Below are 22,904 nucleotides of genomic sequence, written 5' to 3' on the forward strand. Positions count from 1 at the left end.
CTTTGTTCTGTCCTAAATTAATATTGCCAGGAATACACACACACACAGACTGCATATAAGCCTTATTCCAAAGGCTTGCAAGGCATACAAGAAGACTTACAGTTTTAAGATACCTGTTAGTACCTTTGTACGGTTTTAAGTAGATGATGACCTGGGGGCAGGAGGGCTTCATCCTAAAAATGAAATAATGTTGCAGTAACAATAAGGCTTTGAGGTCCTTTGCCAGCGGCCTTATTCTTTGCTCCTGTTGGTGGGTACCCGGCAGTCTCCACCCTTGTTAGCTGTAGCAGGGAGAAGCTCCTCGGAAGAGGTTCTCTGCTTCCCATCACCCCATGAACTCATCTGTCCCATTTATGTCCATCCTTCCCCCAAGTATTTCATAGGAATATAGCTTCCTTCTTATCTCCTGCCTGTCTGAGGTGGCACTGAAGAAAACTTGGTTCCTGTGATACCTTGCTACTTGCCCCCCCCCCCCCAGCTTGAGAGTACTGGGTAGAAGAAACGACTATTCTTTTCTGGTTCCCCAGCCCTCGCTATTTCATCTTGCTTTGTTCACAGAGATGCATATTTCATAGGCTGTAGCTTCCCAGCTGGCAGGATCCTGCGATTCTTGGAGCATTGCAGCTATTGTCTGCTTTGTTTGCCTCTTTTGCAGCCCCCGCCCACCAATTTGGAAAGAAGAAGGAAAAAGAAATTACACTCAGTTTGGAGAGATAAACTCTGAGCCACGGCAGTGAGGCATTCTTGATAGATAAAGCTGGTTTGTGGAGTCCTTGGTGCGCTCTGAGCTTGGTTGTTTACTTGCAGACATTTCATTACCCAACTACATAACATCATCAGTGCTGTTATCAGTGCACTGATGATGTTACCTAGTCAGATAATGAAACGTCTGCAAGCAAACAACCAAGCTCAGAGCGCACCAAGGACTCCACAGTTCAACCCTCAGCTACATATATTCTCTCCTGTTAAAAGCTGGTTTTGCGGCTGTACAGATGCATACATTTCTCAACTGGGAGATGTTGAGTGTAAGCAAGTTTGAGGCTGGAGTGACAGTCATGCACGGCTGACTTGGTGGTCAAATGTGGGTGAGCAACCTTCTGTGCTTCTAGTTGCAAAGATGGGTGAGCCTCCTGCTTCCCTTTCCCGGAGACTGCTGCCTTCCTCAGTACAGCCAATAGCTTCCTTGGTTGGTAGGTTGGTTGGTTGGTTGACGGAACTCCTGCTTGGCAGACAGAAAGTTCCACAAGTAAGGTAGCAGTGGGAGGACACCCTTTTCTTTTTCTTTTTTCTTTGAGACACAAAATGCTACTGCCAGCCTAAGCTAGCAAAACTGGGCTTGGATGGAGCTGGCCTAAGATAAATTTCCATATGGTCATTTCAGAGTTCACAAAGCTGGCCCACCTCATATTGGTCTTTGTTTTGGAGGCTCTCCTCTGAGGCTTTCGTGCTTGTTGGTACATCATGGTGCATCCAAAAGACCTAGTCTGGAGTTGAAGTAAGCAGTTTAACAGTTTTAACAGGTGGCAACATTTGCTGATCTTGCGTCATCAAGAAAAAGCTAAGTAGACTCAGCCCTGGTTAGAACTCGGGTGGGAGATTACCAGGAACTTCTGGGTTTGTAGGCTAGATTGAGAAATCAAAAAAGTCTCAGGAGACAGGGAGAATCCATTTCTATTTCACTGCCAAGAAACTACATGGATGTGTCCATGTAGACAGCAGAAGCTCAGCTTGAGCAGAAAGGAGCTTAAGTACAGGATCCCCTTCCCATTTTCTGTGGACATCCACTCCCAGTTGTGCAAGGAGACCCCCACCCTCTGTGAAATGCATCAGTTCCCTGTGTTTTGGAACAACAGGTAGAAGTGATAGTGCTAGAGCACATGGCTGGTATTTACCTCTGAGCAGAGATTTTTCTGCTGGATGGGAGGGAGGGAGAGAGGAAGGAAGATAACCAGAAAGATGGAAAGATGGATGGAGGAGGGATGGAGGGAGGGAAGGAGGGAAGCTGTAGGGATAGGCTGGGTTTTGAATTCTCAGCATGAGAATTCTTCTGGTCTTTCTGCCTCCAAGACAGGCCTGATAATTAAAATTAGTCATCTCTTTAAAACTGAATAGGCAGTGATTTAAACTATAACCTCCAGAATTTCTGAATCATTTCTTATACCTGTGAATGTTGAGTGTTTTGTAAAATGTGTAGTTGTTATGTTCCAAAATGGGAAAATACTTAGTTTGGGATCCTCTGCTTTTTATGTGTTCTTTGAAAAATAGATAATTTAGCCATAACCAATGATTTCTAGTGCATCACCCATGTAAATAAGTAACTTGGGTTCCCAGAGAGTTACAAACTGAGCCCAGTTTTTAAAATCTTCCCCTCTGTCGTCTTTCCCTTATGACTCTTCTCCCTTCATTTCAACATGTGAAGCCTTCCAAAATGAAAAGTGAATTGATTGCATTATTCCCAGCCTCCTTTATGAAAAGTTGCCATTGCAAAGCCAGATGTGAAGTGTGGTGTTTGCAGATTACAGTCTGGGCTCGGGGTGACTTTTGCCCCTCCTCTTCCTCCTCCTTCTCAGTGTTGTCTCCCCAAGGAGCCAAAAATCTGCCTTCTCTCTAGCAGGAGGGAGATGAAGCTTCACAATTGCCTTCTGTAGCCCTGCTGCAGGACACACAGCTTGGAGCAGAGATAATGCTGCTTGCTTCGAAAGGGAGCTTATGGGGGAATTTTTAATTACAAATGGGTATGTGGGACCAGGTTGCCTAGGAGATGGGCAGTGTGCTGCTGAGCATTTTACTACTAGCAGTAGACAGCGATTAAAAGTTTATTGCTACCTGATGCCTGATTGGTGATATTTTGCAGAACGAGGAGCTGTTTGCTCTCACAAAACTGCTGCAGCGGGCAGGGGGCAATTGACTAGACAAAAAGAAGTGTGTGTTTTGGGAGAGTAAAGGGAAGAGAAAACCAGTCTGCTTTGTTCTTTGAGAACAGAAACAGCTTTCCAGAAAGTCCTTCTAGATTGTATAGATTGGCCTGTGGAGAACTGGCTGGAAGGAGAGGTGATTGTTGGGTCCCCTGTAGTCGAGCTGGGCCGGGTCCCCCAGTATTGGGGGCGGGCTGCAGGAGAGATGCCCCATAAGCGCTCATGGGAGGAAGCCAGAAATGGTCTAGCAAAGATGCATCTCTGCCACCTCAAGAGAGAGCCGAAGTTTGCAGAAGGGCCTTTAGAAAGAGAGGAGGACTGTGCCCTCCCACCCGGAAAGCAGCTTAGAGAACCGAATGGGCTGAGCAAAAAGTGGTGGCCTTTTTAAAAAAAAACAGAAAACAGGTAGAAGGAGCAGAAATGGGATGTCCTGAAAGGGAGCACCCCAGGTTGCCCAGAATCCTGATCAGCCCCTCCCCAATTCTTAATGGCAAGTGGGGTCTTCCTCCAGCAGATCCTCTCTCCTCCTGGCCATTGACTGCCTTCCTTCTTCAAGGCGCTGCCTTTTGACACCCCCCGCCCAAGCTAGTGGCCATTGCTGCATCTGGCAACAGTGAATGCCTTATCTTGATCCCCCTCCCCATATACGTGCCCATTTCAGAAGTACAGACTTTGGCCTTTTGGGGTGCTGGGGGAGAGAATTCTGTGCCTTGCTACGGATGAACTGTTTGCAAGCAGGGCTTAATCTCTTTCTTTTTTTCTGACACTGCTGTTCAGTCTTAAGGCTGGTAGTGTTGGGGGGGGGGATGTTGCTGGTGCGTGTGCATACACTATAACTCAGGGAATGCAGTGTGACCAATGTCATCTGGCAGTGTAAAACCAGGAGGGGGCACCAATTAAGAGCTTCCCACTGTGTTTTTTTTCCTCGCTCTGATTAAAAATTGTTTATTCAGATTTCTGATTTTTGTTAAGCAGATGGATTAATAAAATGACTCATTTATGCAGATAGAACTAGCAGAAGTGATGCGTGTTTTTCCGGCTTAACACCCCCTCTTCTCTGCCAAGAGGAAACTTCCTAGTATTCCTTAAGTATCTTGATTCAGGTAATTATTTAATTGCAAATATAAACTAGCAGTGCAAACCCTTTGCATTTTTAACCAGTGCCAGGCGGTGGTGATGGTGGGAGTGGGAATATGCCTTTATGGCAGTGCTTCTTGAAAAATTAAATTTTATTGCTTTTTCTGCGTGCTGGCACTGGCGATCGTAGAGGGAACAGCTGCGGTGTTTACAACTAAGTCCCACTAGCCAGATTAGCGTTTTTTTTAACTTTTGGCTTCCTTTTTGCAGAGCATGTGGATGTCCACAAAAATGTGCAGGGTGAACTGTCCTCTGAAGCAAAGGGGAGTCTGATGGGGAGCATCTTTGGCAAACAAGCCAGGTCCCCTTGCATAGCTTATGTGGGTTTTAGTGGGGAGTCCTTGCTTGGTCCCCACAACGGGGTGAGACATTCACTGCCCTTGGCAGCCGCTGTTAAATTGTAAGGAAGAGGAACCTCTACTTCCACTCCTCAGCCTCATCGTCCCAGGGCTTTTTCTGATGGCCACTCTCTGTTATTGATGTTGTTTTTTAAATGGTGGTTGTTTTATCCTGTTTTTATTTTGCTTTTAATTGTTAACTGCCCAGAGTCACGTGTATGGGATGGGCAGCCATATAAATTTAATTAATAAATAAATAAACTGTAGCATTGCTGGGTTGGGGGGCAGTGTTGTGTCCCTTGGCTGAGGGGTGGAAAACGTAGTGCTTGCCCCCGTGGGGGTTGAACCCGTGCCCGTCCGGATTCTTGGGAATCGTTAGAAAGAACTCAGGGCTGCTGGGGCTTGGGGAGGGGGGTTGGATCAGGAGGGGCGGCTTTTCCCTTCTCCAGGAGCTCCTCACCAAGACTGCCTGCTAATAGAGAGGTGAAAATTGAAGCTCCGAAGATACACATTTTATAATCAGCCGGATTTATTCCTTCAGAGAATTTATTACAACCTTTTTATTTTCACGCACGGCAAATGTAATCTTATCTGCTGCACCGGCTGGCCTAGCTCAGCTTGCTGGATCTGTTTTGCAGCAGAAAGCTATCAAACGCCAGCCTTCCAGGGCATGCCGTGTCTATGTGTTAAAGTTGCTTGAACACATTAAAGCAGCTAAAATGTACATTAAAATATGGCATTTGGAGAATAGGATATCTATGCAATTAGCCATCTGATGCTTTCAGCAGCTGCTTGTAAGTTAGATCCGGTGCCTCAGCGAAAGGGTACCTTGGAGATTTTGTAAAAGAAAGGAGAGCAGGCAAGCTGGCTGCAGAGAAAGCCTTGATTAGAAAAAAGGCGCAGGCTTCAGGCTTTGGAGGCTGGTGGGTTGGTGTGCTCTGGGTGAGCGGTTCCCCACAAATGCTTGCCTCCCTCTGCTCTCTCCCCACCCCCACCCCTGCTCAGGCAAAGCATCCAAGGGAGTCCAGCTACCACCCTTGCAGGCCTGGGAACAAAATCCTCCTCAGATAACTTCACGGTTCTCTCTCTCTCTGTGTTTTACTAAGCCAGCAATGTTGTTGTGAAGCATCACAAGAGGGAGGCGCCCGCTGCCAGGGAGCTGTGCTCTAGATAAGCTCGGGAAGCGCTAAGCACGTGCCAGAATCCAAGCAGAGGCCGCAAGGGATTCGAAGCCCATCCAACTTTTTCATTGATGCAGGCTGGAACGAAACACTCTCTCTCCTACCTGGCCATACCCTCTCGGTGCTGCTGGCGCCTTTGGCCCAGATTTTCAGCAGGAGATGCGAAAGAGCCATGTTGCCTTGCTCACCTCCCCCTTGGTAGGCAGCCATTAGGCAGGAATGAAGCTCTGAGGAGTGAAACCAGAGCCCGAACCCAGCTATCACGCTAAGAGCTGGGCCAGAGATCTGCTGGGGGTCCATCTCTGTTGCCAGAAAGGTGGTCTTTTTTCTACTGTTCTGTCTCCTAATTTTTCCGGGCCCCATGACAGAAGGCAGATGTCTAGGGGTTTGCAGAAAGCTGCCCGCCTTGGCCGGCCAAGGTCTTCAGGGTCCTTATGTGTCCAGTACCTGTCTTTGGGGGATGGGATCTGAAAGCCCATGGGGCTGGTAGAGTAGATGACTCTTCTGTTTTCCCAGGTGACTCCCGGCTTGGATGCCAAAGAAGGGGAGCTCTTTGTGAAGGGACCCGCTGTGTTTCAGGAATACTGGAACAGACCTGCGGAAACCAAGGAGGCCTTTACTCCTGATGGCTGGTTCAAGACAGGTACTTTGCTGGGGGTGGGTAATTGCCACCTGGCTGGAAGGGATGGAAGCCTCTCTAGTTAAAAGGTGATGGGAAGCCCCTTCTCTGTCTTGAGACGCTGGTGATCCACTGCTCCAGACAATATTGAATCAGATGTGCTATTGGGCCGACCCCGTGTATTTATAGGGCTGCCGAGTGGAGCATGGCCGCCGGAGCAGCAGCCCCACATGTTGGTTTGCGGCTCGAGGTTGTGGGAACAGGCTGGATCTGGTGCCGGATTTGCAGTTGGCTGCAACTTGGGAACTACGGTACTGAGCTGTGGCTTGCAATTCTGATAAATGGTTGTGTCACTGGTGTCTCTAGTATGCAAATAACACTTGACCCCTTTTAACCAATTTAGTCTTTCAGTGATTCTGTCACAACAGTATAATTCCTACTCATTGTACACTTAAAGCATGGGCCCTACTGAGTGCCTCATTTATTCTGGTCCTATCCATCAAATGGTAATTGTTCGTGCACTAAGAAGGTTGAGCCCGTAGAAGGGTTGCCTCTTGTGCACGCCTCATTATACACCGTTCCCAGCATCTTTCTCATGACACTAAGAACTCACGGGTTACCCAAGGAGCCTGAATCGAGGGCGATTCAGTACAGAGAAGCTGCGAAAGTTGCTGCCACAGAATGCAGCGATGGTGACTTAGCTTTAAAAAGCAGGAGGCAAAGTCAGGAAAGAGGGGAAGGCTGTAGGTGCTGCACAGTAGTTAGGACTACGACGGGGGCCTCTTGGCGCCTGCTGCACGGTATGCTTCTCACAGGCTTCTGAGTGGGCGGCCGCCATAGGAGAGCCATGCAGCTCCAGAGAGCCCTTGGCCCTGACCCCACCAGCTGTTCTTGTGTCTGCCCCCCCGGAAGAATGTGAGCCCTGAAAAAGAAGCATTGATCTGATAGCTGCAGCAACGGGGCCTGGAATGCGGCGAGACCTGTCAGAACTGGGTTTGGCCGCCTAAGCCTGTTGACCCCGAGGTGCCTGTTTGCCTTCTTCCCATCCATGGTGGGCTGTTTGAATTAGCAAGCTGGTACGCAAGGGACACATGTCCTCCCTTTGTTCAGCCTGGGTGTCATTAATCTTGTGAGTGGCAAAACTCACTTGGGTGTCTGATTAATCCCATTCCTGTCGATCAGCCTCTTCCCGTCTCCGCCGGTGCCTGCCTGCGTAGAGTGGTGCTTCCTGTCAGCATGGCCTCTGCTTTAATGGTAGCAGCTGGACCAAGGAGCACGCACCAGGAAGGGGGCTGATGGACTACGTTTCCAGTTCAAACTTGCCTCTGCAATAACCGGCTTCTGGGCCTTCCCAGAGCCGCCATTCTCCCCATTCATCTGCAGTATGGGAATAAGGATACTGATCGGACTGTGAGGTTTGTAAAACAGTGTGCGGGAACTTTATGAAACAATCGCCACATGTTGTTTTGCCTCAGTACTAGCAAGCTGGCTTGCCAGTGGTATCTCTGGTGCCTTTTTACTTGGATTTAACCATTTTAATATCAGTAGTAGTAGTAGTAATAACTTAACGATAGCTGGAGCTAAGCAGGTTTTGCTGCAGCGCAAGTGGTGTCGTTCTGCAGCTCATCGGTGGCGGCAGGCAACTCAGAGTTACAGGCAATCCCATTTTTTAAAAAAATGTATTTTTCAAGGTTGATCCTTCTGATAAATATTTCAGATGCAAAGGAATAGCATGCATTAATTATTGTAAAGAGATGTCTTTAGGAGAAAATGATTTTGAAATTCAGTTTAATTTCATTGTAATGTGCCACAAACAGGAAAGGAGTATATGTGTTTAATTGGCTCTCGGGGGTACGGCCTGGAAGATGGCATGCCTTTGTCACAGACCATTAGTGATACAGGCTGCATAATGAGAAACTACAATCAGCTCACAGCTGCTGGCTCCTACGGGGAGAGAAGGATATTAAATGGAAATCAGTATAAATTAAACTTAACCCTTTCGTCGGCCAGATCCAACTTCTGAGTTAGACATGAGGGTGGGAGAGGGAACAAAAAGCGAATCCTCCTCTAGATTGGGAGCAAGTTGGCCCAGATTTTCCCCATTCCTAAATGCAACACAGCGCGGGGAAGAGAGGGAAACGGCATTTTGATTGCTCTCCTCCAGTCCCCTCCCTATTACCACCCTCCAACGTTTTTCTTCCTCTGTTTTTTTGGATCCTCTGAAAATATTTGGTAACCAGCACTCTTTCAGGAGTGATGCTGCTTGATCTCATAGCGAAATGTGCATCTCAGGGTGCAGTTATCTCTTCAGAGTTATGCCTCCTCTGCGCACACATCCGTTGTGTGGGAACACTCTCTTTCTTTCTTCCTCCCACCCTTCCCTTCCCCTCCCTCGTCTCCGAGACAAGGTCGCTTCTGCAAAACGTAGGGCTGCCAGATTGTCCAGTCTCACAAGGCGTGGCAGTTGATATCTGCTGTCCTGAAACTCAGCCCACATTCAATAACGACAGAAGCTTCACAGACCCAACCCAGCTAGATATGTTGCTTATTGCAGGTAAGAAGAAATATATACTGGAAGATATGATCGAAATATGATTGATAGATAAGCTTTTCCTCCCAGCACGTTAATGGACTTGGGGTGTTCTTTCTTCAGCCTTCAGCATCAGAGTTGCCTGCTCCACGTTTACAGAACGGTGCTGCATGCCCTGAGAATCAGAGTCCTGCTTTGGCAGCTTCAGCCCCTACACAGATCTGGGTTGCAACTACCAGCATAGCCTCTAGATGGCAGAAAGGAAATAGAGAACATTCTGACTTGTCCCTGCCATCTGGTGGCCCCTGTGACCTTTGCAGCCCAGTCCTGGGAGTTCTACAAATTGAGTAGGATTGCTCTTTAGCTACGTTCATGATTGTACCAGGCACCCTTCATAGCAACGGAGGCTAAGACCTTTTCTCTCATTTTTTAAAAAATCCTTAGTGAGATTCTCTAGAGAATTTTGTACTTGCTGTGTGCAGTCAGGTGTCCTAGGGAAATTCCTACTCCTGAGTGTATTTTTATGAGTAGCAGCCAAATGATGCTACTAAGTAAGTTTCAAAGGCTGCATTTGAATGAGTTAAACAGAGTTAATTGCCGTCATAGCATTCCTGAAGAATGCAAATGATAGTAGCTGTAGCAAAGGGATTTATTGGATGCCCTACTAAGGAGCTCTGCTGAGGCTGGAGAAAAGGATCTTGAAATCTCTTGCTGCCCCAGCGGTCGAATGTGGTGTGTGTGTGTGTCATTGCACCCCTGGACCTAGACTGGTTGGATGTGCCCCCTCTTCTGAGGGAGAGTTTGGAAAGTAACCAAGCGAACCGTACCCGGTGCTGCTTTGTGTTGGCAAGAGCCAGTCCAGGGGACCCTGTTCAGCCTGACCCCCTTCTCAGTCCAAACCCAGCCTTGTGCTCTCCCTGACATTCCTTGGGCAGAGGCCCCACGTGGCAAAGCTGGGGACAAGGTTCTCGAAGAGCATATCAAAGCAGACCCTCAGCTGGGTGGGAGTACAGTTGGAGCAAAGTGGACTTGGCGGTGGCTCATCACACTGTCTTTAACAACTTGTGCCACAATTCAGCGTTCCTCTGATTGCTAATGACAGCCAGCCGACGGAGGAGAATTGCCGCTAGCAAAGGCACTGATGATGCTGTGGCTTGAGCAATGCCCAGGGAGGCTCTGAAGTTCTGGGCAGGTCAGCCGGTCTAGTGCTGGTGAAAGAGAAGGAGGGGAGACCCTTTCAGCAGCTGCCTTTGCGCGTAGAGGTGTATGGAAGGGAATCACGGAGCGGCCAGGGCCTCGCTTCGCAACGATGGGGCTTTTGCTTCAGGTTGGCCCTTTCAGACCTTTGATTCTGCATCTTGGCATGTTAGCAAGCTTTTCTGGGGAATGACGACCAAACAGAGTTGTCTCCCTGTGGCTGCAAAGTCGTAGGCTGGGATATTCATTAATACCCTCCCTGTTCAGTAGAACAGTTGGCAAAGTTGGCGTTTCTGATGAATGTGCAAGGTCCTTCTGTGATGGTGAATCCCACACATCACCCTGGTATCAAATCTCAAATTGCAGTAAAATAAGGGCATACCTTATCACCGTGGTGTTCCACCAGCAGAAATCACCCACGTGCCTGCAGAGCAGATCGTCCCAGGTTACTCAGGCAAGTAAGCCAAGCCACAAACAGCAGCTTTTGTGGGTAGTTTTCTTGACATGTTCCCTAAATAGCAGATCTGCTAAGAAACTGTGTGAAAAACAACAGTCCTTGCAGAGTGGCCTCGCGTCCATCACTGTTGCTTTTGTATTCTTTCAAGATTGGGGGGGGTGGATGTGATCCACCCGGGTTCTTTCCTGCTTCAGCCCAATGAATTCTGGAGCTTAAAACATTTCTGCTCGTTCAACCCGAAGGTGGGCTTCCGGGAATGCATCCACGGAGCCTCCCTGCTGGGCAAAGAATTTCTCACCAAGGAAACTCTGGCTAAGTGGCCAGGAGAAGCAAGATCCCATAGCTGCAGTTCCCCCGAGGGGAGGCCGGCTCCATTCACGCTTGCTAACACATTCAGGGGACTAGGACCTGGAAGTATTTGGAGAGATTTATTTTCAATTACAGGTTGAAGCAGAGGCCTGAAATAGTGCCGGCTCTGAAAGTGGAGCATAAATCCTCTGAGCAAATCCATGTATATCAGCTCCATATAATAAGATTTTATTGATTGCTATATTGTATCTGTCAGAATAAAACTCCCTTAATGCCTGCGTTAGGGCTGGGAAGATCAAAGGCTCCTTTGGCAACAGAATCTGATTCAGGAATCAATGTGGTTTGATTAATACGTCATTAAGAAAGTAAGAGTTATTTAACTTCTTTGACGGGGACTTTAAAAGGCTCATTTCTGTGAAGCTTCCCCTGTTTTCAAATGCAGCAAAACGTGAAGGCTGCCAGCGTTGCACTTTTTAGGCAACCAAATTCTGCTTTTTAGCATTCGGAGCTTTTCTTAGACTCAGACCTTGTTGCTTTTAGAAGCACAGCTCTAAACCAGATGCACCTTTGTGGAAGCAGGTGGTGCCTACTGCCCTTCCTGGAATGCGCAGCCGCTTCTGGATGCTTTCTGTCGCTTTCCATGGCGTACGTGCCAGTGCCCGGATGCGTCGGTTCCAGTGGGATGTGCACAGAGTTACAAGTCTCGGGGGACCATACAGACAAATGGATCCTCCAAGGGGAGATTAAGAGGCAAGATGGTCAGTGTTCTTTTGCTGGGGGCCTCTTCTCGGTCTGCTGAGAGTTGTCCATGCTCTGCCTTGTTCGGGAGCTGCAGTGAAAGCAGTTGAGGTTCTTCCGGCACCGGGAGCCTGCGGTCTGCTTTCTTGCAGCATTGTGTCTCAGTGCTGCAATTTAAAAAGCGTGTCAGGAGAACCACCAACACGCCTAAGCCCCCTAAAAGGTTTGTGCATTCAATCTCCCACTAGAGTCCTTCCACCATGGAAAGTACGTGCAAGAGAATCAGACCGGGTCAATTAAGATCATTGCCTGCACCTCTCAAACCCCGGCAATCTCTGCTTCCGGAATCAGTGGTTTTCTTTCGGTCAGATGACGCTCAGGAGGTTCCCAGGCCCACAGGAGAGGAGGCCATAGCTCCCAAACGCTCACTCCGCTCTTCCCCAGAGGCTCATAGAAACAGGATAATCTCTGCAAATGGGACAGATGGGCTCGGTTTATTTAATCCAGTTGGACACCGGCACCTTGGCACACCACTCCAGCTGACTTTGTTGTCAGTGCCTGATGCAACTTGAAGTCCCCTCTTAGGAAGAGCAAGAATCCTGTCGCTGGTCTGGCCTTTCCTTTAATGCCAGCCACTGCACAGGAGGTTAAGCAGATGGCTTGGTGTAGTCGCCTTGCTGTGAATTGGCAGTAGTTTTTCCTGGCACCTTCCCAGTCTCAAGAGAGGAGCAGGTGTTTCCCCCTCCGAGGCGGGCATTTGTTTCCATGTGTGGGCGTTCACACCTGAGATGGAAATGACTTGTGCCTGTTCAATGCGAGCTATAAATAGAAGTGGGTCTAATTAAAATCCTAGCGTGCAATTTTTTTCCTGTTTGTTTATACCGTCTCTCCCAGCTGTAAATTCGATTAATACTATTTTTGTTCTTTAAAATTATTGCTTAATGATGTTCTCCTGCAAATGTTGCCTGTCGCTTATCAGCAGGGTAAGTCCAACAGGAGAGATGCATAACCCCAGAGGGAATGCCCTGGGAACAGCCTTTCCCAACCTTGCCTGCCAGTTAGATCTGTCTGAGCGATCTCTGCCAGCATGGTGGGGCTGGCTGGGGAGGAGCCACAGTCCAATTCATCTGAAGGGTGTGAGGTGGCCCGGTCAGAAAACCCGTCAGGGCTTATGAACCCGTGCCTCCTCTGCCCTGGGTAGTAATTTCTCTGTGCAAGCATGGAAATGTTGCCTAAAAGGCAGTACGACCCTCTGTCTCCCTGGGAATTTCACCTTTGGCCTTCAGGTTGCTCTGCGCTGAGCAGAAGGAAGTTGAGGCACCGCCAAAGTGAACAGCTGGAGGACTGGAATTCATTAACTAATTTTGCCCACCTTCCCTGGCGGTGGGTAGCTATGGCACAGAGGAAGTAATTGTCCCTCATTTGCTGTTCAAGCTTTGATGCACCAGCAAATGCCAGTTTGTGTTTAGACGATGTGATATTTACATTTCCGAAAGCCAGCGATTGGGGCGCATACCATGGTCCTGTTTTCTTGGATGTTCTTAGTCCGCTGTGGCGCCACTACGCAGGTGCACCCTTTAGATGCCGTTTATGCGTCTTTCCACCCCATCGGATTCTTTTCCCACCTCCCATTCTGGTTCTCCACCCCGAACATGCAGGTGCAAATGCACACGCCAGGGTTGGAGACGGGTCTCTGGTCAGCTGCGCAATGCCCCTCTTTTGTAGGGGAAAAAGATGCCAGGCAAAAATGGGACGGCTGGCGGGGGGGCGTGGAAAGCTAGCAATAGGAATTCCGTTGCAGTAGGCTTCCTCGCAGCTTCCTTTCCTCGGCTTTCACTGGCATCCGGAAGCAGGCGCCTTTGCTTGTTAGACCCCCAGTCCGGGGCCTTGTAAGTCGTTCCCCCTTTTATTTAACCTGGTTTGACTAGGAAGCTGCTAGCGCCATGTTTTTTTTAAAAAAAAAACGGGACTCCTAAGCCTTCTGATTTCCTCCCCCTCCGGTTCTGTAGTCTTGGACAGAGCGATGGCCCCGTGCCCCTGGCTTTCCGAAGGAGGCTCCCTGTGGGCTGTGCTCAGGACAGCTGAGAGCGTATTTCCTCAGAGCTGGAGTGGGGGGGGCTGGCAGCTCCCGCACCCTTGCAGACAGGGCTGCTCGGAGACCCTTCGCCAGACAAGCCTCCCCACTGCGGTGGCCACTGCAAAAGCCTCCAGACGTCCTCCTCTTGCCGCCTCCTCGGTGGATTATTTAATCATCTTCTTCAGAAGGTTCCCAGGAAGGAGGCCCCCCAGGGAAAGGGGGCGGGCAGGCTGTTGCTCGCTTTGGCGTGGTGTGTAATTGATCCCGGAGCTGTTCTGCAAAGGACAGAAGCAGAGCACGGGGGTTTTAGCTCCAGCATCTTGGTTATTCCAATTACTTATAGCTGGGATTCAGCCTCTCAAGCTGCCGAGAGGCACAGCGGGCTCTCTTTCATTCCCCTTCCTTTTCGCCATCTGCAGCAATGTCTATAAATACTTAAATGTTAATGCGAGGGGAAGGAGCGAGAGAGACTCCCCGTTTTTAATTACCCCCTTGCTTCTCCGGAGCCCCGCCGCAGCCCCGCCTGGGCCCTTTCCCTGACCAGCTCCTGTTGCTGATGTGAAGGGAGTTCTTTCGGTCTCCATAATGCTGGCACTGAGAGCCCCCCAGTGAAGCGGCGGCAGAGGATTGGGGATGGCAGAATGCCCTGCCCAGCGGTCCTAAGGCTTTCAATGGGATCTCCCACTTTCTTCCTGGAAGAAAAGAGCAGACGTATTACAGGCTATTTGTTCTTCATTCACACATGCGACCTGCAACCTGCAGCAAGAAGGCAGACCGGCAGGACTGCCGGACCACCAGCCTTTTCACAGCTGCTTGTCCAAAATGATAAGCAATTTGCCTTAAAAAAACGTTCAGCGGAGGCTGGGTTTTCAGCCCCCAATTTACGAGCATTTATCGGGCCATATAAAGTACAGCCAGGTACCCGTTCTCCAGGAGGCAAAAGTGATGATTGTCAGCCGCGTCTGCCCTGCATGCTTAACCAACTTAGTTAAAGTTCTGGCCGCCTGGCATCCAGGCCAGGGACCCTGTTTTCTTTCAAAAGGCAGGCCTTTATAAGTCCCTCTGGAGAAGGAGCAAAGCTGTCCCTCTGGATGATTTGGCTTCGTTTGTGGACTTAGATTCAAGGACCGTGTCCTGCAGGTTGGTGTTCGGCATTTCAAAACTGCGGCAGCTGAGTTGGCACTAGCTTGCAGCAACCAGCGGACACAGCTGGTTAAGGGAACACAGCCCTTCCGTGTCCAGGGCTCAGGCTTTCTGGTGCCAATTCAGCTGCCGGTGCCACCATTAGCCCATGCCCATACTGCAGTCTTGGTTCATCCCAGGCCTTTCCTCTTCTTGGTTCTCCCCCTGGCCCCAGAGAGAGAGGCACCTCGTTCTTTAAGACAGGAACCTCCTTTGCCCTCCCCAGCACCACCAAACGTCTTGCTTTGCTTTGCTTTCCTGGGGGGCCTCCAAACCTCAAATAGGGTGCTGGCCGTGGTAGGCAGCCCCGTGGGCTAGTTGCCAAAGAGGGGACGGGTGTCGCAGCCTCTGCCACAGCGGGGTGGGTCGTCCTGCTGAGGCTTCGGCCTCTGGTGACTTGCACCCATCTCTTCCTCCCCCCCTCTCCTGCTCTCTTCTGCTGAGGAAAAGCTGCTTAGCAGAGTTTCCTGCAAAACGCCCTTGAGTGAGTTCCTTTTTCATTTGTTGCAATTATTTTGGGGGGTGAAAACGCTGGGGGAGGCTCTGCCCTGCCTCGCATTCTTTCATCTCGGCAGGACGTTGCCCTTTTGCACAGCGTGCCTCTTGACGGCAGGCTCTGCGCAGCATACAAAGGCCCCGAAGAGCTTGGTACACGGCAAGAATTCTAGGGCAGGCGGGCTGTGCTGGATGTCCTCCAACGTGCTGGCATGATCCGTTTCTCTCCGGGGAGAAGCGGGGTGCTAGTGCCCATAGCCAGCAAAAGGGGTCTGTGTGTGTGTGTGTGTGTGTGTGTAAATTGAAAGATGAAGAAAGGCAACTCAAAGCAAATAGTTGCGCCATTGCAACTGAGGTCTTCTTCCCTACCATTCTTCTGGCACTTTAATCTTTCCCGTTGGTGTGATACTCTGGTGCAAAGTATCAGCCATATAATGGGAAGTTGTGGGCTGCTCCTTTTTTTCCAATTTGCTCATCTGCAGATAATTCTGGAGAGCTGGCAGCCCTTTGGATCTCCTTCCTTCCTTCCTTCCTTCCTTCCTTCCTTCCTTCCTTCCTTTCTTTCTTTTCTGGCCTGCAGACTTCTTGGCAATGGCGCCAGGGCTTGTTTGCCATCGCAGCTGTTGGGGAAGCTTAGTGTGCCTGTACTCTGAGGGATCCACATGCAAGAAATTGTGGGGACTTTTTGCTTGCTTTCCCAGGCTCTGATGCAAGGTGCAAGTTGTTGTCACCCCAGTGGCTGCTGCATTTCAGCCAAAACATCGGGGTAGGTGAGCAAGCCCAGCGGAGAATCTCATGCCTGATTAATCTGAATCCAGGCCTGGAGGGCGCTTTGGACTCTCTTTCTGCGCTGTGATCCCCCCCCATGCACCTTTGATGCTTTATTCGCGGCAACTGCATCAGGAGCCCCCGCCAAGCCCTACAGGAAGCATGCAGAGGGCCGCTGCGTGGAGCGCCACCCCTGGAGGGGCTGCCCGCAGGTGCGCGTCAAGTGAGACGTGCTCATCCTTTGGTTTTTTAGTCCTGTGAAATAAGGACCAGCCACCTGGTTATGTTAATTTTCTCTTTACGCAAAAGCTGAGCGCTGACTGGATTGCGTCTCGGTTGTGCTTCCTTTTTCCCCACGCGCTGGTGTCTGCCCCAGTTTTTGTAGATGGCTGCAAGGAGGCATGACATGGTTGCCCTACTCCCCACCCTCCAAGTGCTGCAGGAACTGGGGGGGCTCTGAGCGTGAAATCTGCTTAAACATCCGAGAGGGGAGCTTGGGCTCGGGTGGTTACCCTGCCGTGGCTACCCGTGGCTTCCACACACAAACAAAATGCTGCTTACGACCTATAAAGACCTACCTAATGTAGGGCAGCCCACATTCTTCCAACAAGCAAAGGCCCTCAGTGGAGCCCCCCCCCATGTCCCATCACTGTCGCAAAGACGTGGCTGCCTCCCCTTCCTCTGGGACTCCCCCAAGGAGGGCCAGGCTGGCTCCATCTCGGCCGACCTCAGCAAGCAAGGCCCCTTTTGTTCAGACGCTAAGCTGGCTGGCTGTCCAAATAGGCTGTCGTGAGCCTTTTGCTGGGCGTGCTTTTTTGCCTGCTTTAACTGCAGCGTCATTATTTTATCCGTACTTTACGGTTACCCACTCTGAGCACTGTAATTAGTGGGAATGCTGGATTTAAGCGTAATGAGTGAGTGTCCCAGAAAATCATCCTGTATCTATAGACGCCCATAGCTCCGTGGTCTCCCTCCTTCAAGGCCCCTCTGGGGAGCATCTCCCTGGAACGTCTCTCGGTCTGGTCTCCTTCCCTGCCCTTGACCTCCCTGCCTTGTCCAGCAGACAGAGTCGCAAGCGGCCGCTCTCTTCTCTGCACGTCGCGCCACTGGCCTTGAGTGAGCCTGCGAAGGTAACGGGGCTTCCAGGAGGAGCAGGAGGTAGAGACGGAGTGCAGATCCAGGGAGAGGAATGAGTCATTTTATCTCAAAGGAAAATTAGGAAGAAGATTTAAAGCAACAGGGGAGTGAATATCTGCCCCAAAGATAGCCGGGATACTAAAAGAGCTGATTAGTATTTTTTTAAAAACTTGATGTATTTATGAGTAACGTCTAATCTTTTGGCCTGAGGCACTACGTCACCCACAGAGGTCTGGAATTTGGGAAATTGAGCAGCGCTACAAGTCTAAGGCTTCTTTACCTGTAGACTTTCCTTTCTGTTCTCTTGTCATATACTTTAACTCTACTGGAACTGGATCACGTCTCACATCCACATGACCAAAAGGCACAAGGTGGATCTTGTGGTGCTCCTTGTTCACGGTCCCTGCTGTTTGGGGCAGCGTTTTTGGAAGTGCTTGCCGGTATCTTCTTCCTAGGGCTGGGAGAGGAAAACAGGTCCCAAAGTCACCCAGCTGGGTTTGTATCCACAGGAGGACTAGAACTCACCGCCTGCTGGCTTCCTCTCCAGCATCTTTAACCACTGCACCTAACTGGCCCTGGGGCATGAAGAATCTTGGTTTTTATTTCTGTATCTATAATCCAGCTACACAGAGCCGAGATGAAAGCCCCTCACAGAGGGGGTCAGAAAAAGCTCTTTACTTTGCTTCTCAAATGCAGGAAACATGACAGCTTCCTCAGCTTGGGCAGTTTGATGTGGGTTAAATGGGAGAATCTCCCAAATGTAAGAACATTTGGATTTAGATGGCTGGTATGGAGTCTCTTTTCTACAAGGGTTCATTGTTGGACAGATCTCTGCTGGCAAAGTCTTAGACCAAAATCTTTTGGGGAGGGGTGTCCGCCAGGTTTGTACCCCATGACCCTTGCCATCCTCTTGCTGGCCTGGAGATGCCCCCGGGACTGGTAGGAGGTGTTGACAGCCATACCCTACTGTTTAATGGCCCACAAGGGGAAGGGGGCACCTGGAACAGAGAGTGGCCTGGGCAAGACGGGCCACATCTGTCTCCTTGACTTTGGCAAACAGCTGAATTGGGAGCCCCGTCTTGTCCAGGCCATTCTGTGTTCCAGGTGCCCCCCCTTTCCCCTCGTGGGTTATAAATACATTCCCCCAGTCCATCCAGCACACTGTATCAATCTTGTTTAATAGACTGGAAAGCTTAATGCGCAGTGGCGGGTCACGGGGAGCATCGGGGTGATAGATTGTGCCTTCCCGGAGTCGAGCACCGTTGATGTATAATGAAATATTTATGATTTATTCCAGCTAATAAACTGGAATGAAGTGTGTGATAGATGTGAGCAGATGGGGAACTATTGATGCAGTTTTCATTTGGGGCGTGTGGGGAGGTTTCTGTCCATAACACACACGCACATCACAAACCGTGAGTGCCATAAACTCTACCTCTCGCGTGGCTGTTGTGGGGACAGCGATTCCCCGCCCCTCATTCATCTCTTCCCTCCTAATTGTTTGGCACGGTTTCCCACCCCCACCCCCACCCCACCCCCAGCACCTGTTTTCCACAGATGAAAACCCTCCTTTCTAGAGAAAGCTGCTTATCTGAGAGCCTTCGCTCTTTGGGGGTTTGGGGAACCTGGCAGTTGGGTTGCAAGGGCGATTTCCATGGCACTTTGGTCAGACTTGGCAGGAAAAAGATCTGAAAAACGCTTCCTCCTGGAGCTCCAAGATGTTTTGGTGAATATTCCAAGAGGGATACCCTCTTTCGTTGCTGGTCATCCAGAAAAGGTTGGATCAAAGATTAAAAAGGTCCACATGCTACTCTGCCCCTACTTGATGCCATGCAGGCTTTTAAGGATATGTCCTTCACCCATTACGTTGTGTCTGACCAGCCCCATCAGCTGCTCCCTGCTAGTTCTTTGTCTTTCCCCAATCCTCGCACGATCCCTCAGATGAAAGCCACTGCAGAAGCCCTAAGAGTTGCTGCAGCTTTAGCTTGCTTCAGAGAAGACCTTCTAAGGGGATTTTCCATGCTATAATACTGCTTCTCCTGGGGGGTGGGGCTTCTTCCAGGCAATCTTGTCCAAGGGAGGAGACGTCATGCTGCTGAAGGAGTCTTTGGTCCTTCAAGCAAAGGAAATTCGAAAGGGAGCGACCCAGTTTCCAGCTTCTGCCTCAGCAAAGGCCCGTGAAGGATCGCACTTGGGAGGGGAGCAGCTATGTGGCTGATGGAGGAATGGGGAAAAGAGCTCACCACTCTGGGGTCTTTGTGTCCCATCATTATGACACTCGCAGTGGCTCAGCCCATCAACAGATGGAGGAAGCTTTCTTGAGAAGGCCATTCCAATTCCCCTGGTGCCCTCCATTTTTCCTAGAGCGCAGCAGCTGTATAGATTGCACTTAATCCTACCGTGTGACCCCATAATACCTGCAAAAAATATCCATTAGGGGGGATTGAAGCAGGAAGCCTCAAGCCCATTGCACCAAAGCCCCCAATCCCCCTTTGATCTTAAAAGACTTCACAGGTCCAAGAGAGTCAAGCAGACAGAACTGGAGGGGAACGGAAAGACGCACGAACGCGTCTGAAGAGATGCGAACAGTGGCAGGGGCTGTCGTGTTTAAGTGGCTGGACTCAAAGCCCTTGAGAGGGCATGTGCTGCATCCAGCTTTGGTGGCCAGCCAAGAGGGCCCCCTTCTGCGTCCCCCCATTGGGAGCTCAGCATCCTGCAAGGGCGTCTTAGCTGTGGCGACCTGGCTCTGGAACGCCCTCGAGCCCGTGCCAAGAAACGGTGTCCGTCACACCCCTTTCCTTCCCCAGGTGACACGGTGGTGTACAGCGAAGGCACCTACTGGATCAGGGGACGGACTTCAGTTGACATCATCAAAAGCGGCGGTTACAAGATCAGCGCCCTGGAGGTCGAGCGCCACCTGCTGGCCCACCCTAGCATTGCAGGTGCTGTCTGTGCTCTGCCATTTTGCTGTTGATTAATGGAGTGCTAATTATGTACATGGCATTTTACCAAGAAGCTGCAGGATTTGGCTATTTCTCTCTACCAGGCCGGTTCTCCAGTGCAAAAAGGTGAAGTGGCCTCTTTCAAATGCCGTGAAGAAATTACTTTAAAAGATCATAAAGTTAAATAAAGACAGATGAACACAAGCATAACTTGCATATAAAAGTTAGCACAAATTAAATCAGGTCCAGCCATCTGCCTCCCATCCTAAGATTAGTTTAACTAACTGATTGAATAACTTGAGGTAAATCTGGAAAGTTCCTGGGATTGGGGTCCATCTTCACCCGTGAGTCAAAGATCTCTCGTAGGAAAGAGTTGCTCCTGCCCTTCTTCCCAATGTGGCTCTTCTCCACTCTCTCCTCCGGTAGATGTTGCTGTGATTGGTGCCCCAGACATTGTCTGGGGTCAGAAGGTCAGCGCTGTGGTAGAACTCCACAAGGGCCAGGAGTTGTCTCTCCAGGACCTCAAGAAGTGGGCGAGGTAAGTCAGAGCACCAGAACCGGTTCAAGCGGAACCAGGGGACTTCAAGACAATGCAACGATGCCTTTGCATTTCTTTTCCTGAACCATCTGCTTTTCTTCCCACTGAGGCTAAATTGGGGGGCTGGTCTCTAGAAAGACTAACCTGAATCTCTTTCTTAGCTGCAGAGGGGATGAAAACAGCCTCCACCCCAGCTGTCACTAGTTCTGCTACAATAATGCTTGTGAACTCCTTTTTCTAAAGCAGTTGGCTGCCTTTCCATGTGTGCACATACCCAACAGCATCTACATTTGATGCTTTTGGCAGGATATGTGAATGAGTGTGTTGTGCTGCCCAGACACAGGGTACGTTAGCAGCTATCAGGAAGAGTCTCCCTCTGGCTTTGGATCAGTGGGTCCTCAGTAGATAGTGGAAGAAGCCCCCAAAGAAGTCCTGAGTTGCTCACTCAGGACTTACTGCTCTGGATGTTTAGTGGCCACAATGGAACCTCAGCACTTAGTCCATCAACCTTCCCCAGGGAAAACTCCTCTCACCCCCAATGTCTAACGTGGGGCTTGCTCCTGAGTCAAGTGGCAGTGGAGACCAGAAGATCTTGGGCACCTTCTTCCATGTGGTGTTGAGGCTTTACCTCACTTGTGGCCTTGGACCAACCACCAGGTTTAGCTAGATCAGTCTCTGATCTCAAAACCAAGTGCAAACCAGAACTCCTTGGTTCTCTGTGGCTTTTATAAGAACCTAAGAAGAGTGAAGCAGGCACAGATCCTGCCTCCTGCTTCCCAGAGTGGACAACCAGGTGCCTCCAGAGTGCCAACCACACAGGCGCTGGAGGGAAAGGCCTTGTGTATGTATTATCCTGCAGCCATCAATATGTGTAATCCTAACAATAAGATTTACAGCAAGTATTGTTATTGTTGAACCCCCAAAGTACAGAGAGCAGTGAATTTTTCTTCCCTGTCTGTAGGGAGGATGATAAGAAATAGCACCAAAAAAAGTGACATTTTAAGACTGCCAGTGGGTGCACAAGCTGCAAACTGGCTGTGGCCATTGTGAGGGATCCTGTGCAGATTTCATCAAGAATGTAACCTCCTTCACCTCTGGGGCTTGAATCGGGAGGCTGGGGCTGAGGAAGAAAGGGAAGGTGCCAGTATTCTCCTCTTGAAAGTTCCTCTCTTTGCCCTCTTGCCAAATTTTGATGCCAAAGCAGGAGAGCAGCCAGGAGGGATCTCACTCGAAGGTGATGGATCTCAGAGCAGAAGCCTGGAACACCCGGGAAGGGTCTTTTGCCCTACCCTGGCCTCCCCTCCCAGGCCTCCCTCTCCTCCCCATCTGCCCTCTTTATCTTCCACCTCTCTGCCTTGCTTTGTCCTCTCTCTCTGGCGGAAGACACATGTCCCTCTTCAGAGCAATTCATTGGGGGCCTTCTGTTCTCCCCCCAGTGACAAATGTGTCCAAATCTGAAAGAAATGATTGTTTGCTTGTGGGGATAGGGGGAGATGAGATGCTGGTTATATTTGTCCTGATACTTTAGACTCTGTGCCTGGAAAGGAACCTGGCAGGGTTGGGCATGGCCCATAGTTGGCAGTGTTGTGAGAAAAAAGTGTGCGTGCACCATTTTGCAGAGGGCAAGGTGACTTCACATCGTACTGAGTCTCTGGTGGGTGGAAGACGATGCTGTGCCTCCGGGCATCACAAGCTCCTGAGTGCAAAAGGAACGTTCCTGGCTTGGAGTGTGAGGAAGCACCTGCCCATCTGGAATTTGCATGGCGGAGCTGGCAAAGTTTCGCCATACTTAATATTGACCATTGGTCATCTGCTGTTATTGCCGTATCTAATTGTGAGGATTAATGAGGTTCCATTAAAAGTGACCCCTCTGCTCCTTGGAGGGGCTTTCTCCGGATAGACAGACCTCACACCCTTTGATTGCTGACTGACTCAGCTTCTGGGATTGGGGGATGAAAGAGGACTGTATGTGGGTACAGTGGTCATTGTTCTGGGAGCCTGTCACAATCTGCCATTTAGAGGAGAAAACCGCATCAGCATTGGCCCACTTGGTTGCCCAGAGCATCAGAAGGTCCTGTTGGGTCGTACCAAAGGCCCTTTAGTCTGGCCTCCTGCCTCTTGGAGCGTGCCTCTTCTTGTTCCCCACCTCTATGGCAAACGGTATCTGATGCTGCCAACTGAGGCGACCCTTGGAGTTGAGAGCTGCTTCTGGGCTAGTTGAGTGGACCTCCTCTGAGGAGCATCAAAGGGTTTTGTAGTTTTTAAGGACTCTAGCATGTCTATTAAGGTGCTTCAGGGTCCTGCGTTTTCACTACAACCAATGACTCAGCTTTTATAGCTATCT

At 50.0% G+C, this 22,904-nt stretch overlaps 1 protein-coding gene across 6 annotated transcripts in view; it reads left to right on the forward strand.

The window, feature by feature from the left end:
• The window catches only part of ACSF3 (acyl-CoA synthetase family member 3), a 42,869-nt gene that overhangs the window by 18,770 nt on the left and 1,195 nt on the right, over positions 1-22,904 (forward strand). For 2 of the 6 annotated variants that reach the window (XM_025171446.2, XM_088136243.1), the window contains 3 exons: positions 6,088-6,214; positions 19,888-20,022; positions 20,449-20,560. In XM_025171446.2, coding sequence (XP_025027214.1) covers positions 6,088-6,214; positions 19,888-20,022; positions 20,449-20,560 — 374 coding nt within the window. Of the gene's footprint in view, positions 1-6,087; positions 6,215-6,379; positions 20,561-22,904 lie in introns of those variants that run through there. The other 4 variants (XR_015795302.1, XM_088136242.1, XM_088136244.1 and 1 more) reach the window with 4 other exon arrangements.

The sequence above is a fragment of the Python bivittatus genome, unplaced genomic scaffold, assembly GCF_059951505.1.
Source record: "Python bivittatus isolate LINGU-HERP-01145 unplaced genomic scaffold, Pbiv_v1 ctg000190_np1212, whole genome shotgun sequence".
In the NCBI taxonomy this organism is placed as follows: domain Eukaryota; kingdom Metazoa; phylum Chordata; class Lepidosauria; order Squamata; family Pythonidae; genus Python; species Python bivittatus.